This window comes from Papaver somniferum, unplaced genomic scaffold (genome assembly GCF_003573695.1).
Source record: "Papaver somniferum cultivar HN1 unplaced genomic scaffold, ASM357369v1 unplaced-scaffold_154, whole genome shotgun sequence".
Taxonomy (NCBI): domain Eukaryota; kingdom Viridiplantae; phylum Streptophyta; class Magnoliopsida; order Ranunculales; family Papaveraceae; genus Papaver; species Papaver somniferum.
In genome coordinates this window covers 205,910-223,543 of record NW_020624820.1, presented here as the reverse complement: position 1 = coordinate 223,543, position 17,634 = coordinate 205,910, and the positions used below count along the sequence as shown (strand labels likewise).

Sequence of the window (17,634 nt, the reverse complement as noted above, 5' to 3'; positions counted from 1 at the left end):
GAGATGAAATGTATAAGTCTCCGGACAAAATCTCTCATTGAAGGCTGAGTTTGTAACTGCATCAAACTCCTCTTGTGCATATAAAATAGTTGGCCATAAACCAGAGCCTTATATTAAAGCCACCACCTCGGGTGCCTCTTTGAAAATATCCCAATATGCGGCACTTTGGTGTCTAAATACGCGGACTGCATCCCTGTGATCCTGAGTCTCATAAATTCTCTTCGCCCATGACTCCTTGTAGCCAATCAACACTCTTCCACCATCTTCCGGAAGACCATGGGGAAAACCATTCTCACGAGCACGTATCACATTATCATCACTAGGAATGTGCTTACCTATTTCCCTTGATGTAACAACTTTCTTCTTTCCTTTATCTTGTTTTTGTTGCGTTTCTTGTTGTAGTTCTTCTTGTGGTTCTTCCTTTTCTTCATCATTGCCGGGCTCTTGTTCTTCTACAGGAAATGAGACACTTGCGTCAGTTCCCATTTTCCCTGCATGCAAGTTCTTTCTACCACCAGCTCGAGGTTTGGGAGTTTTCAAATTAGAATGAGTCACTTCCATTGTTCTCCTCTTTGGCTTCTCTTTGAATTTTACCGGATGGTTACTAAAACAAATAATACACCTTAATTAATTTTCCTAAAAAAATAAATATGTTTCTACTACCAAACAAGATGATAAGTCACCTATAAATAGATAAGTTTATACCAAACATGTTAGCCATACACAAAGTAAAGTTCGGCGCATTCGATATTTATCGAAATGAGCCACATAATCTAAGATAAAATATACACGTACTGAAGTTCGGATGATTATCATCAAAATTACGATGAGCCGAACATGTATGTTCGGCTGATTCGATATTTAAAACACAACATACGTATCAGCCGAATTGTTCTTCTTCTGTAGAAAAAAATAGAGGTTCGGCTGATAATTGTCAGCCGAACAACACACTGTAACCACTGAAACCGCAATGAATCATCGATTACATTCATCAAATCAATGAAATACGAAAAACCAAGCAATGGGTTTGTGGGAAATACCTTTCTATGTGCAATTTTAAGGAATCGGGGTCTATTTCTCGCTCTCCAACACCGATTAATCCACTATCCTCTTCAACTTCATCTTTATCAAAAACCCTAGGTTGAGTTGCTGCAGAAACAACTCCTGGATTAAGCATCTTACCTGATCTAGCAACTCGCTTATAACGAGGTGGCATAATGTCTATGGGTTTAATCGAATTTGTTTTTGGTGATTCAACGTTTTTTACTGATTTTTGAGAAGAAAATGAAGAAGAGAGAAGAAGGAGAAGAAAAAGAGGGAAGAAGAAGAAGAATAAATTTGTTTTAAGTTTCGAATTAAATGGGTTAATTAGTTGAAGGATAGTTAATTAGGGGATGGTTAATTAGTACGATGGTAGTTAATTATAGGATGGTTAATTAGTGGGAGGATTTTAGGACTAGAATTTAATTTAGAGGAAGTGTAATAATGTAATTTAAACTATATAAGGGTATTACAATAACTTAAGCATCACTAGACATCCCATATCATGAATCATATCATGAATCTATATCATGAATCTTTGAATGGCATAATAAGTCTGTATGCCCCTGAATTTTATTGTACGCCCCAGATGATGGTACAATCAAAAACAATTTCCAAAATGACAACTTACCTTGGCCACAATAGGTTGGGACGAACAACAAACCAAGAAAAAGAGGTATTCTACACTAAGGATATCGTCAATGTGTCATTAATGTTACTTACAAATTCAAGCGGTTAGCAATCCAAAGATCAACAAATACATTAGAGACAGAGTATTTGGTCTCTTTTCTTCTTTCTTTGATAGGTAGAACACCGAAACGGGCCTAAAGCAAACTTCACAGACTCCCCCACCAAAAAGAAGAAGGAAAAAACTAGTCTATCAACACAACCTCTTTCTTTTCTTCTTACACGCATCAATTAGCACCCGGAAATGAAAACAAACTCGCTCACACTGCCGGAGGGAAAAAATAGATGAAATGAATATATTGTTTATCAGAAATTTTGCTAAGTGGTCATCACAGCAGTAGATTGACTTGGTCGTTTCCCTTCCATGGCATCCTTTTTCTTCCGGCAGTTTGTGCATAGAAACGGGCCTTCCCAAGGGCTAGATGCGGCTGAAAAGAATGGTCCAGAATTCACAGTTATACCCTCACTAGGGGTTTGATCCACTTGACACACCGCACACCTTAGTAAGCCAGAGTTTGACTTCCAGGGGAAATCCTTACCCAACCTGCAGTTTCCAGATAGGTAATGTTAGTTGGGTAACCAAGAGGAATGTAAATATATAGTTCCACCATAAACATTTGAAGCTCTAAGTCAAGTACTTGTGGCATATACAGCAGATAGAAGCAAATCAAAAAATGTGCTTCAGAAAGTTCAGTTTACTAAGTTAATTTCAATATCAGCTGTTGGTTTGAGGAACAGTTTATTTAATCTGCTAGCCTTCTCGAGGAAAAGCGTATAACTAAAACTTGAAAGACAAGAAGAATATGAATTAGTGAAACTTATCCATATCACTGAGCAAATTATGAACCTAGTGTGAAGAAAAAATAAAGCAAAAATGGTCCATTAGAAATACGGTGCACCTGAAAACGCCTACAGAAGTGAAAACCTGGAAAGATACAAATATCTGAGGTCTACTATTCATCTTACAATCTTTTGCAAAAATTTGCTAAGGATCAAACTCCTTTAGCAACCAGTGTGACATTTCATTATGGAGCTTTACTGTTTTCGTCAAGTTCTAGTCTTGTCAACATAGTTTATTGGCATTATCCCCTTGAGAAAAGACACCCTTTCCTTTTCATCTTTCACATAATCGGAGAGAGGTTTATCTTATAATTCTGCTGTTAGATAGTTAATTAAAAAACACAGCTAGCTGCATTTTCAGATCCTCCGGGCATAAATACTTTTTAAATGCTCTCTGACGGAAAATCTATACATCTTTTTCAAAACTAGAAGAAACTACGAAGCTCCCAGAAAGCTTCCACTACTGCAAAAGTTCAAGCCATAGAGACCCGCAAGTTCAAAGTGGTTCAGAACCAAGCACAGTCAAATTCATCTCAAAACCTACTAGAAATACTCAGAGATGTTGCAAATATCAATACTTGAAATGTATCCATATTCAACAAAATCTTTGTAACTCCACTACTGCAAATTGAAGAGAAAATAGGGGAAAATTTTGTTTGTCCTTGCAACCATATCAAAGACTATAACTAACTAGAAGCAATAAATTTATTAAATGAGACATATACTAGAAAAAACTTCCATGTATATATGCTTCACACCCACGAAGGACAAACCCTAGTACAGATAAAAGCAACATTAACCGTACGAAACCGTTATAAATTTTTATCATTAAGAACGATAACCATACCTTTCTGAAAGCATTGCAGAACCCTCCTCAAAAAGCTCCTCAACAACTCCAACAGCAGAGAGCTTATTCGTCGGTTTATTGATGGAATTCTGAGATTTCTTCCCAAATATAATGGAACTAAGCACATTTGGTTTCTTTTTAGGTTCTGGGGGTGCAACAGAATTTTCAGGAGGAGGAATGATGTCAACAACTAGGCATGTGGTGTCATCTTTCAGTCCCCTTGACCTCAGAGCTTCCTGAAACCACCAAGAAAACAAACACTCAGAGGAAGGGAAGATTGACAGTAGAAAACATATATTCACCCTCACGTGATGAATCTGAAGTTAGATTTCACCTTCACAACCATCTTTGCGGCAAGCTCTGCAGGTAAACCCCGGCAAGATTGTGCAGCCATCTCAGACGACAAAGCATCCCAGATACCATCTGATGCAATTATTAATCGTCCTCCAGCTTTTGATAGCTGCACATACAGACGATGACTTGAGAACTAGATCACGTGAATAAGAAAAAAAGGCTAATTGGTTAATTACCAATAAAAATAGATGTCTAGGCTTAAGCCATGGGACTCACCTTCACTTGCTTAACATGCGGTATTGGGACAATATATTCTCCCACGTCCATATCACCAATCGACCTTGAAAGGCATAATCCACCAGGCCAGCAACGGAGTGGTCCAACCTGTGAATATAATAAATCAGCAAAGATTAGCAGAAGATACAACATACTGCGAAACCTTCGAACATATTTATCTCTAATGCCAGAAAAAAGCAATCAACAATCTTCAAGCTAGAAAAATCAGTGTAAAGTGAAATCACCCGGGTTCACTTTTCCCTCACCTCAGTACCTCCAAACACATTAAGCCTACCAACTTCACCCCCACTGGCTGTAACGCGCTCCCTCTCTTCAACATTCTCTTCTAATCGATGATCAACAGTCAAATCGGAAACCACGCCCCCTTGTGTATCCAATACACATCTAGAATCCCCAACACATGCGGCTGTCACAGTCCATCCATCAATCACAACAAAAGTAACCGTTGTTCCAGAAGTTTCTCCTGCAATCACACCCAATATTAGAATCCGTAAACTAAAATACATGAGAACCACAAAAGGTTAATGTAACTACTAATTACCTTTCCTCTGAAATTCCATATCAGACTTGACAAAACCAGCAACTAGTGCCCGAGGAAGTGCTTTAAGCCACTCTTCCCTACCCAATTCTTGAGGTATGGCACTCATAACGTGGTTTAACAAATTTTCTTTCACAAATATAGCAGCAGATATTCCATTATGCCCATCAAAGATCTAACCATACACAAAATTTACTTACAAAAATCAAAATTCATGAAAACCCATTTCTATTTGATCAAAAGTAAGCATTTCTACAACAACAAAAAACAAAAACAAGCATGAAGGCCAAAAAGTAGTAGTATACCGCATAGACGGAAAAAGAAGTGGATGGGTTCCCAGGGATCCTTTGACAATCTGGTTTAATCAAAAAATAATCTTCACCTTTCTTAGCCAAACCAGCCTGTCCACATCTAATTGAAGGTTTACCAACTTTATCACCTCTCAATTCACGTCCTATCAAAGTAGCAAGAGGAACTAAAGGAGATCTCATATCTGTTGTAGTAATAACTTCCGATGATTTGCTCATTCTAATCTATCTATTATACTTGAACAACAACCACATTTTCTCTTTTAGAACCCTTTCTTCAGATCTGTAATCATAACCCATTCAAAATACAAATCTATCACAATCGCATACAAAAAGCACAGTTTTAATTAGTTTACAGTTAATTAAGTATCAGATGAGTGAAGAAAACCCTAACCTTGAAATGAGTAGTAAATGACAAAATTAAGCTCCTTGGGGTAATGATCTTGTCGAGAATCAAAACCCAGACATTAATTTCTTCAAAATCAAAATATGTTGATTGATAATCTGGAGTTGATTGAACAACTTCAAATTTGATTCCTTGAAGGGGAAAATAATTGGTTAGTTTTGGGGTTTTTTCAACGACCTGTGAGAGAAGAAGAAAACCCTAGATAGCTGTCAACCACACCACATAGAAACAGAGAGAGAGGGTCACGATCTTTTTTTCTCTCCCTCCTGCAAATTTCTACTGAAAAAGTGAGTGAAAATGGAAAAAACGCGGGGAGAGAAAAAGGAAAGAAATAGAAAAGTGGATTATTTATTTTAGAAAGAGAGAAAGAAAATGATAGAGAGCAGCTGTCTGATTTTGACGTGTGAGTTTACTCGCTTTTCGTAGTGACCAAAATAACCCTGCACTCTCCTGGGGGCATTGGCCGCAACGACTGTAGGCAGTAACCGAACGGAGAAGTCGATGCGGAAGATCCGATAGGGAGGGCAGCTTCACTGGCAACCGATTGGACTTGCCAACTGCAGCTCCAGAAGGTCCATATCGAGTGGGACGAGATCAAAGTCCTTGAAGCTGTTTAGAAGGAAAAATGAACACAAGGCAAGAAAATGGTGTGTGTTGTATATGCAGGCAACGCAGTTAACTAAAAGAAAAAATCTATCTCCGTTTCAAAATAACAGGTAGGTTTTTGTGTGTAAATTTACACACAAACCTTCTTATTATTTTGAAATGGAGGGAGTATTATGTTTGATGAGAACCACATATAGGATTAAAGAATTGAAACAGAAACTAAAATAAAACTTCTGCAAGTTTTCTAAAAAAATTTCTTATTAATCAATTTCCCTCTAATAACATTCACGAAGATAAATAAAATTCTAAGACTCGAAAGTTAAGTAAAAGATAAGAAGATAAACGATATCTAAGATACGAATAAATCTAAAACTCCAAACACGTGAGAATAAAACATCAGTACTAAAAAAGACTCAAAAGTTCACCAGACTTCACAGGAGATTACCTAATGATTGATTAATAACTTTTGTACGCCCACCAGTTGTGGGTGGTACGGTGTACTGAAGTTCCGAGTAGTCTTCAACATCTTCCAACAACTTCGCCAAAAATGACTCAAGAACTGTGTATCCCTATCTGACACGATAGAAGATGGCAATCCATGTAACCTATCAACCACGACAAATATTGAGTTCATTTCTCTTTGAGTTCTAGGTAAACCAAGACAAAGTACATGCTAATATTAGTCCAAGGTGTTTTGGGGACTGGTTGATAGGTGCATTATTTGCACTAGTTAGGTACTCAAATGCTTTGCTTTATTGGTAGTTTTTGTATCATTATGTTTTGATTTCGCTTGCTTTTGAGTTTCTTAGGTGTTTTGGGTAATCTTAACCAAAAAGAAGTAGTTTTCAAAGACCTTCTCTCTAGTACCGAACCTCAAAAAGGACAATAGAAGGTACCCCAACAATCACTTAACCAACAACACAAAATTAACTCTTCTCAGTTTTTACCTAGTAAGTGGCCACACTACTTAAACAAAGATGCATAATGTTGATGTGCCAATCAATCCCCATTAACCACCTGATTACCCTCTTTGTACACAAAATTGAGATTCAAATAAAGAAGTCTCATCTTGCAAGGCTGTTAAAAGATGTGCTTGATAGTTTTAACCGAAACTTTATAACTTTTAACATAATTTCCTTCTAGAATCACCTTTTACTGCTTTCAAGTCATGAGCACATTCTATTGCTTCAGCTGCAGACTTGCTTTAAGTTTTACCCACAATTTGATTTGTCTGTCCCCAACAGCTTTCTCCACTTTGAGCCCCTGCAAATTCCATTCTAGCTTGGTGCATTTATGGTGGTGGTGGTAGAGGTTGGTGGCATCCAAATGCTTTAAGCCAATCAAAAATAGACTCTTGGGCCCGGAGACTCCATCCTTGTGGTCTATACTTCTGAACTGAATTATATTCTACTACTAGACTTGGACGCTTGACTCTTGAATCAACTGTGTGAGGATTGGATGAGAATTTTTCAATCCAGTTGTCAATGTAACCTATCAACCACGACAAATATTGAGTTCATCCCTCTCTGAGTTCTAGGTAAACCAAGACAAAGTACATGATAATATTGGTCCAATGTGTTTTGGGGACTGGTAATGGCATGTACAAACCTTCATTGGTCGCAACTCACTTGGAAACTTGACAAATATGACAACAACAAATAAACTTATCAAATTATTTGCTTATCTGTCTAGAAATAGGAGCTTGCGACAAGAAGTAATTCTTATCCTGACCAAAATGCCCTTTATTATGCAGTTCCTTGACGATCTTATAACGCAAACTACCATCTGGAATACACAAACGATTCCCTTTAAATAAAAACCATCATGGAGAATAAAATCAATACGACATGTAAAGTATTGACAATTGTCTAATAGGATGATGCTACACGTACCGAGGATTTCCTCCCGAAAAATCCTGGTACACACATAGCCCCTGGGGCCCACTTAAGAAATATTGGGGGTGGGTTTTTGGTCCCACCATTTTATGTGTGTTGCCGGATTTCTCGGGATGAAATCCTCGGGACACCTATCATTCCCGTTGTCTAATATCCAAGATACTTTCTTTTATCCATATTGGATTCACCCATTTTTTATAATTTATTTTATATCCCATGTACTAAAATACCCTGTGTATCATTTCTCCACCGAACAATCTTTCTTCTTCTACAGTTTCATTACGTCCATCGGCTGTTTTTACATTCCTCATCTATGAATCTATCAATCGCGGAATACCATTAAAGGATCAGAGTACAAGTTAAATTAACCTATAAAGGTGATGTATGAGTTTGATTTGTTTGATATTTTGAAAAAAAAATTTTGTTATGATGCCAATTGGGTAAAGTTGAGTTTTTTCCTAGGTCTATATCAGATCAACGATGTTTCTGATCTTGAAATTGCAAACAAAAACTAAATCGGAACGGATTAAAATTAGAATTGGAATGAATTGATTTCGGGAACAATTTTTTCAATCTAATTTTAATTCATACCGATTTCATTCAAAAAAAACAAATTTAACGGAGTTTGTTGGTAATGGTGGAGGAGGAGGGTGGTGATGGTGACAGCGAGGAGATGAAATTAAAGGAGGTGATTATGAGGTATTGTGATTGGGGAACAAGTAGTAGTAAAATTGAATGCCTATAAAAGCAAAGGCAGGATTTGTGAAAAATTAGAAATGTCGAGGTTGTAAATCAGATTGCATAAATTTAATTCGAGATTCCCATTGCTAGTGCTACAACAACTGAATGTATAAGAACCACAACTATACAGTTTGTTTATGCACATTATTTAGATCCTAAAACTCCTTTAAATGCATTGCAACTAGTAATTTTAGGGGTGTTTTGATAATGAACGTAATGTTAATGGTGGTGGATTTATTGATTGAGATCAGGAATTAGTGTTTTTGGTTGCATAAAATATTTTTGCAGGTGATTTATAGGATAAACCTTGATTTAACCAAGAAATACACAAAATGCACCCGAGTGCATAACGTATGTTCCGATAGAAAAATAGGTTTTATCATAGATGCACCCGAGTGCATAATGTATATTTTTTTTTTTGAATTTTTTGTTGTTTTAATTTTTCTTTTTTAATACTTATTTTTGGTTGATGCTTTGGTAGTGAATGTGATGGTAATTGTGGTGGATTTATTGTTCGAGATTATGAACTAATAATTTTAGTTATGTATAATTTATTGCAGCTGATTACTAGGATAATCCTAGATTTATCCTCGAAGTATACAAGATGCATCTGAGTGCATAATGTATAATTCTGAAGGGAAATAGTTTTTGGCTGGTTGAACCCGAGTGCATGTGCATAATGTATAAAATTTTTCTATTCTTATAGGGAATATGCTTTGGCAGGTTGCACCTCGGTGGATAATGTATATCCTTGTAGCAAATAAATTTTGGCAAGGCTGCACCTGGGTGCATAATGTATATTTTTATATGGAATAGATTTTAACCAAGTTGCACCGGGGTGCATAATGCATATTTTTATTCGAAATAACTTTTGGCCAGGTTGCACCTGGGTGCATAATGTATACTCGGCTTGGGTTAAAATAGTTTTTTTTTTCGAATTTCATATCAGCAATGGATCTTGTTTCGTAGAGATTTTCGATCCCTTTCCAAAATGTAAATTTTATTTAATTCGACTTATATTTCGAAACTTAAGAATCTTCCCGCAATTAATTTTAAATTGGAGAAAGATAATAAATAGGAGAAGAAAAGAATATAGTTAAGAATAAAGTTAAAGGAAAGGGTATATATGACTAACTTTTTTTATTTCTTTTTCACCCAGACCCGTAATTTGCTTGTCTATAACTCCCATACTTAATGGGTGATGTATTTCTCAAATGATGTTGTAGTTGTGGTAAAAACTGGGTCTTTTCAGACTTGTGAAGAAAACAATTTTTCTAGATTTAAATTAAACAGGCAAATAAATTTGTTTGAAAACTTTAGGGAAAAAACACCAAGACTTGGATTCCACCATTGACCCATTATTTGATAAATTCTAATAATTAATATTCATGCAATTTTTCTTTTAGAGTGATTCTAATATTATGCCTTTTATATATTTTTGAAGTAATAAATGTAAACACCAAGCATGAAACATCAAGAGTCTTAAACTAAGCATGCTCCATCAAAATGAATCACAATTATTCAATAAAAATCAATTCTCCAATAAAAATTCCATGCAAATAATCATGTAATAATATTGCAAATAAATAATAAAGTTAGAATTATACCATAAATAAGGACCAATGGCTTCCTCCGTCTCCTTGGCTAAGGGGTTTAGCTCCTCATATCAAAAACTTGATCAAAATGGCTCAATAGATGTTTTTATTGATGATATGGTGTTTAACAGAATTTTTGCAACGCTGTATAAGTGTTACAACGTCACTGTTACAATGTTCGAATAAGACTGCCTGTAAACGATACTTCTGAACTGCAGCAAAATAACGACACAGTAATTCTGCTGTAGGTACTATTGAAGAACGACGCTCCAGAAGCGTCTGTTCTTCGTTCTTCGTCTTCCTCCTTGAACATCAGCAGCAACAATCAATGGTATCTTCCTCGTTTCGGCTCTAAACTCTCTCCTATTTCTCTCTAAACTTTTTCTAACCCTCTTTATGACTTGAACCAACTCTTATATATCCCACAGACCCCAAATATCTCGTATAAATTCAAGATTTATTCTGCGTGCAGTTAAGAGAATATCTCTCTTCAATCCTCCTTGTACGCGTCTTCTGACCTCTTCTGAGTTATCTAAACTCTCCAAACTCCAACTAAGACTTGAACAGGACCATGTACATCCATATCCTGGCGTCAAAGTCCTCCAAAAATCTCTCAAAAATCTTCTAAACTCGAAACAGAACACGTCTCTCTGTTGAGACTTTGAAACCCTCTCTCGGCCATTCCAGCCCAATTGGCCGGGTCCAATTGATTGTACTGGGCTTGTAAGGTCTTCTACAGTCCATAAAAAACGATTTCGGCCAATTAATCTCTTTGAAACTGTCCGAAAATTCAAATCTAAAACCATGCAGACTGATGCCAAATTTTCCCTCCATTTTCTGTTTTGAATTTTTGAGATGACCTCCCCCTATCCAGTTCCGGTCTCCCTTTAGCAGATGCCTGGAAATGGGTCACCCCTTAGTAATTAGGTTACCCCTTATCCAAAGTGAGAGTCCGTATAGTAATTTTCTCCCACGAGCGCAAAAACCACTTTTTTTTAGCCAATTTCGCCGCAAAAGCTTATTTCTCCAAAAATACCTACAGGGACATAAAAAGCCATAATAAATATAAAATCGAGCACTAATAATATATACAATTGAGATTATATAAGACACAAAAATGTGCCTATCAAATACACCCAAACTTATTATTTGCTAGTCATCGAGCAAATCAAATAGAAAATAAAATCCTAACTTACTGTCGCAGGCATCGTCGATTGCATTTAGCGTATGCAACAAGCCTTTAAACCCCTAGGTGGCCCTAGTGGACGAGTTATAGTCTCGGGAGGGCTTACAAGAGATACACCCACAAAACCTTAATACTCCAGACCCTAGCTATCTACAACGAACCTTGGAAGGCACTAAAGAATCTCCTTGGTTGGCATACTTATTGACTACAGGAAGAAGTACCCTGATGCGAAATTCCAATTGCTGTACACGAGTTTGCACTCAATCATACTAAAATTCATATAAAGTGACAGAGCTCTACTCAGATAGTTGCACTATGGACATCATATTCGGAGTCAAAACTAATCACATGGATAGATCAAGAAGATGGATATAGAAAAACATATATGGTTTTGATGTTTACTAAGTGAACGGCATTTCCCATATCTGTCTAAAGGCCTCCGCCAAAATGAACATATCCTAATGGATTGAGATACTAGTCTGACTAATATCAACACACTGGCATATACAAGGGTACCAGTGTTCGATAACCTAACTCTAGGTCAACACAACTGGCATATACAAGGGTACCAGTGGACGACTTTATTGAATTTATTCATTTTGGTCAAATGGTTTGGTCTCAATTTCTTTCATTTTTTTTTTCTTTCTTTTTTTTTCAACTTTTTTTTTTCAACTTTTTTTTTTTTTGTATCTCAATCACTCTAATTCACCCTAGCATTGGTAACAACTTGAATCGTGAGCCCCACCTAATCACTTAGAAAACATAGTTTAAAAACAAAATAAAATAAAAATAGAAGTGAAAAGGACTCAACGAGATATGGTGAAACTATCATGTTATTTCTAACACCTGAGCTCTGTGCTTTTATGAATAGACTCTTTAGATGTTTCCATCTAATCAGATTGGTTCCTCAACTCCTACAATCAAAATGCTTCCATCCACTTAGATTGGTTAGTGCATCCTAATATGCATAAATTTCTAGGCTCTGGAGTTTATTTATTGCAACTAAAAGCTAACAAAAAGTTTCTTCCCCCCCCAAACTTAAATCTAACATTGTCCTCAATGTTTCGCATGAAAGAACAGTACCAAAAATAAGTAACATGAGGAAATAGTAAAGAGAGAGTTCGGAAAGATAGTACCTGAGTGAAGTGAAACCAAAAACTGAATACAAAAATTATACAACATACAAATCGCCTCGATGGTCAATCAAGGGTAAACAGGGTCCTCCAGAGGGACCTCCTCAACATCACCTGTAGGAAAAGGCTCTAAAAAGGGCTTCAATCGCTGACCGTTAACCTTGAAGAACTACTACCATCCAGTGTCTCGATCTCAAACGCTCCATGAGGAAAAACAGTACGGACCACAAAAGGACCGGTCCACCGAGAGCGCAGTTTCCCGGGGAATAGATGCAAACGGTGTCATACAGAAGAACTTTTTGACCTGGAGAAAATGACTTCCGTAAATGTTTCTATCATGCACAAGTTTCATTTTGTTCTTATACTCCTTCGCACTATCGTAAGCATCTATACGAATCTCGTCCAACTCATTGAGCTGGAGTTTCCTATGGGCTCCTGCCTTGTCAAGTGAAAAATTTAGCTGCTTAACAGCCCAATAAGCTCTGTGTTCTAACTCAACAGGTAAGTGACATGCCTTGCCATAAACAAGCCGATAAGGCGACATTCCAATGGGGGTCTTAAACGCAGTACGGTAAGCCCATAAGGCATCAGTAAGCCTAGACGACCAGTCTTTCCGATTAGGATTAACTGTTTTCTCTAATATACGTTTTATCTCCCTATTGGAAACCTCTACCTGACCACTAGTCTGTGGATGATACGGGGTAGCTACCTTATGTGTAATACCATTTTCTTCATCAGAAGCCTAAAAGTCCCATTACAAAAGTGCGACCCTCCATCACTAATTATAGCTCGCGGTGTACCAAAACGTGTAAGTATATTATTTTTCAAGAACTCAATCACAACCCTATGGTCATTGGTTTTACACGCAACCGCCTCAATCCACTTAGAGACATAGTCTACGGCGACAAGGATGTATAGGTTACCAAAAGAATTAGGAAACGGACCCATAAAGTCAATACCCCACACATCAAAGACCTCAACAATTAAAATAGGGTTCAAGGGCATCATGTTCCTACGGGAAATGGTTCCTAATTTCTGGCATCGTTCACAAGTAACGCAGTAACTGTGGGAGTCTTTAAACAACGAAGGCCAATAGAATCCACACTGCAATATCTTAGCAGCAGTTTTCTTAGCACTAAAGTGACCCCCACAAGCATGATCATGACAAAAGGAAATAATACTGGACTGGTCACTCTCAGGTATACATCTCCTAATAATCTGGTCTGGACAATACTTAAACAAATAAGGATCATCCCAAAAGAAGTGCTTAACCTCAGCTAAAAATCTAGAACGATCTTGTTTACCCCAATGTTGGGGCATTCGACCAGTAACAAGATAGTTCACTATATTCGCATACCAAGGTAATTGGGTAACAAAGAACAATTGTTCATCAGGAAAGCTATCCCTTATAGGAAGGGAATCATCTGGGGAACTAACAACTAGCCTAGACAAGTGATCTGCTACAACATTTTCGGCACCCTTTTTGTCTCTAATGTCTGGAGAAAACTCTTGCAACAACAGAATCCACCTAATCAATCTAGGTTTAGTATCCTTCTTAGACAAAAGATATTTTAAAGCAGCATGATCAGTATATATGATGATCTTAGAACCTAAGAGATAGGGTCTAAACTTGTCTAAGGCAAACACAATGGCTAATAGTTCCTTCTCGGTAGTGGTATAGTTCAACTGGGCATCATTCAGAGTTTTGCTAGCATAGTAAATCACATGAAGTAACTTATTTTCTCGCTGACCTAGCACAACACCAATAGCATAATCTGAAGCATCACACATGATCTCAAAGGGTAGGTTCCAGTTGGGTGCCTGGACTATGGGGGCGGTAGTGAGTAATGACTTAAGCTTCTCAAAAGCCTCTAAACAAGCATCATCAAAACAAACTTAACATCTTTTGCAAGCAAATTGCAAAGAGGTCTAGACATCAAGCTAAAATCCTTAATGAAACGACGATAAAAACCAGCATGCCCTAAGAATGACCTAATATCTCTTACGGTTTTTGGGACCGGTAAAGTTTTAATAAGGTCAACTTTGGCTCTATCCACCTCTATACCCTTTGAAGATACAATATGCCCTAGAACAATTCCTGAACGAACCATAAAGTGACATTTCTCCCAATTAAGCACTAAATTCTTTTCCTTACACCTAGTCAAAACTAATGACAAATGATGCAAGCACTCATCGAAAGACGAACCAAACACTGAAAAATCATCCATAAAGACCTCTAAGAACCGTTCTACCATGTCAGAAAATATGCTCATCATGCAACGCTGAAAAGTCGCAGGGGAATTACATAGCCCGAAAGGCATGCGTCTATACGCAAAGGTACCAAAGGGACAGGTAAAAGTGGTTTTGTCCTGGTCTTCTGGGGCAATAACGATCTGATTATATCCAGAGAAGCCATCTAAAAAGCAGTAGTGACTATGTCCAGCTAATCTCTCTAGCATCTGGTCGATGAAGGGAAGGGGAAAGTGGTCCTTCCTAGTGACCTTGTTCAATTTCCTATAGTCAATACAAACACGCCAACACGTGGTCACTCGGGTCGGGATTAACTCATTGTTATCATTCTGGACTACAGTAATACCAGATTTCTTGGGAACAACCTGAACGGGGCTGACCCACTTACTGTCTGAAATAGGGTAGATAATGCCTGCATCTAATAGCTTAAGAACCTCAGTTCGAACTACTTATTCATATTAGGGTTTAGTCGAAGTTGCATCTCCCTAGAAGGTTTGGTGTCTTCCTCTAAATAGATCTGACGCATACAAACAGTAGGACTTATACCCTTAATGTCTGCTATGGTCCACCCTAAAGCTTCCTTGTTGTTTTGAAGGACGGTTAATAGCCTACTTTCCTGATCTCTATCCAAGTCGGAAGAAACAATCACAGGTAAAGTCTCAGACGGGCCTAAAAACACATACTTCAGGGTATCTGGCAATGGTTTTAGGTCCAACTTAGGAGGCTCTTCTAAAGAAGGAACTAGGGTAGACTTAGAAACTGGTAGTGGTTCGAACTTAGGTTTCCATCCATTACTAGTATCTAACAAAGGGGTTGAATCTAACAAAGCATTCACCTCATTAATCACATTATTATCATCAAAATCAATTCCAAAGTGAGCTAAGCATTTCTCTAATGGATCTTCTAACAAAGTGTTTGGTAATGATTCCTCGACTAATGTTCCTATCATGTTCACCTTTTCTATATTCGAGTCATCTAGTTCAGAGGGTAGCTTACTAATATTAAAAATGTTCAGCTCAATAGTCATATTACCAAAAGACAAATTCATAATACCATTTCGACAATTAATGATCGCATTGGATGTAGCTAAAAAGGGGCGACCTAAAATCACTGGTATTTGGTTCTCTGGGTCAGGGACAGGTTGGGTATCTAGGATAACAAAATCCACTGGATAAATAAACTTGTCAACCTCTATGAGAACATCCTCGATCACACCACGAGGAATTTTAACGGACCTATCAGCTAACTGAAGTGTCATCTGGGTAGGTTTCATCTCACCAAGTCCTAGCTTAAGGTACACATGATATGGAAGTAAATTCACACTGGCTCCTAAGTCAAGCAACGCTTTCTCAACACGGTACTTACCTATTGTACAAGCAATGGTAGGGGACCCTGGGTCTTTATACTTAGGAGTAGTGGTATTCTGAATAATAGAACTCACATGACTAGCTATGAAGGCTTTCTTCTGAACACTGAGCTTACGCTTTCGCGTACACAAGTCATTAAGGAACTTGGCATAAGAGGGAATCTGCCTAATTACATCTAATAATGGAAGGTTGATATTAACCTGCTTAAAAACCTCCAATATATCATTAAAGTTGGACTCCCTCTTAGTCGGAACTAGCAGATGGGGAAACGGGGCTCTGGGAACAAAGTCGGGCTCATCAGGACCCTCATTGGTCTCTTTAGAGACTCTATCAGTCTCTTCATTCTCTGGCTCAGCAGGGTGAACTACATCATGTTCACTATCAGGCATGGCAACCTTGTTGTCAACCTTCTTTCCACTCCTCAGGGTTGTGACAGCATTCACATGATTGTACGATTTCTCTCCTTTGGGGTTAGGATCAGTATGACTAGGGAACCTTCCTTCTTCTCTCTCATTGATAAACTTAGCTATTTGGCCGACTTGAAGCTCTAATTTAGCAAAAGACTGGGCACTATTCTTAAAATTCTGTTTGGTTTCCTCTTGAAAATTACCCTGGCTTTTTACTAACATTTCCTGGCTTTGTGATAGCATTTCCTGGCTCTTCCTTAATATACTAAGGGTTTCCTCTAAGCTAGTTATTCTATTCTCAGATGGGTTCTGGGTCTGTCCTGAAGGGTTCTTAGTATAACCAAAACCTGGGGGAGGCTGAGAATTACTAGACTGGCCTTGATTCTGGCCCTTAGACCAAGAGAAATTAGGATGGTTTCTCCAACCAGGGTTGTAGGTCTCTGAGCATGGGTCAAACTTCTGACGGTTCTCAAACCTAGCATTGTTATAGACAGCATGGGCTTGTTCTTCACTATCCTGACCTTCCCAAAATGAATTATCGGGCTCTATTCCACAACTAGAGACTTGGGCGGCTCTATTAGGTTCAACAAGGGACCTATTTTTAGGCTGACCCATTTCCAAAGCTTCTAACCTTCTAGATAAAGCAGCAAACTTAGCATCTGACGCAAAACTCGTATCTACCATATTGGTGCTACTTCTATTGACCAAGAGTCTTTTAGGGGGTTCAACACAAGACTCCCACTGTTGGGATTTTTCAGCGATAGTTCCTAAGAAGGTAAAAGCATCTTCAGCATTTTTACTAGTGAACTCACCAGCGCACATAGATTCGACCATAGCTTTGGTCGAATAGTCCAAACCATTATAAATAATCTCTACAAGTTTCATCTTATCAAATCCATGGTGAGGACACTGAGATAGGAGATCATTGAATCGCTCTAAAAACCTATAAAGAGACTCTCCCTCTTGTTGCACACTAGCACTAATTTTCTGCCTAACAGCTGTAGTTTTATGCTTAGGGTAGAATTTCATATAGAAAGCAGCAATAAGTTCCTGCCATGTTTCAATGGATTCAGATGGTAGGTTGTTCAGCCAGGTCTTGGCTTTATCTCTCAAGGAAAAGGGAAACATCTTAAGTTTCAAGACTTCATCAGTAAGGTCTTTTATTCTAATTGTCCCACAGATTTCCTCAAAGTCCC

At 37.8% G+C, this 17,634-nt stretch overlaps 1 protein-coding gene across 1 annotated transcript; it reads right to left on the bottom strand.

Annotated features, from left to right (window-relative positions):
* Nucleotides 1-1,547: 1,547 nt before the first annotated feature.
* LOC113336847 (probable protein phosphatase 2C 5) lies at nucleotides 1,548-5,582 on the bottom strand. The gene is made up of 8 exons (XM_026582531.1): nucleotides 5,247-5,582; nucleotides 4,850-5,135; nucleotides 4,548-4,719; nucleotides 4,252-4,469; nucleotides 3,986-4,093; nucleotides 3,750-3,875; nucleotides 3,416-3,651; nucleotides 1,548-2,272 (listed from the first exon to the last, which is right to left on the bottom strand). Exons 2-8 carry the CDS (start codon nucleotides 5,069-5,071, stop codon nucleotides 2,047-2,049), a joined length of 1,308 nt encoding a protein of 435 aa, XP_026438316.1. The 5' UTR covers nucleotides 5,072-5,135; nucleotides 5,247-5,582; the 3' UTR covers nucleotides 1,548-2,046.
* Nucleotides 5,583-17,634: the final 12,052 nt, after the last annotated feature.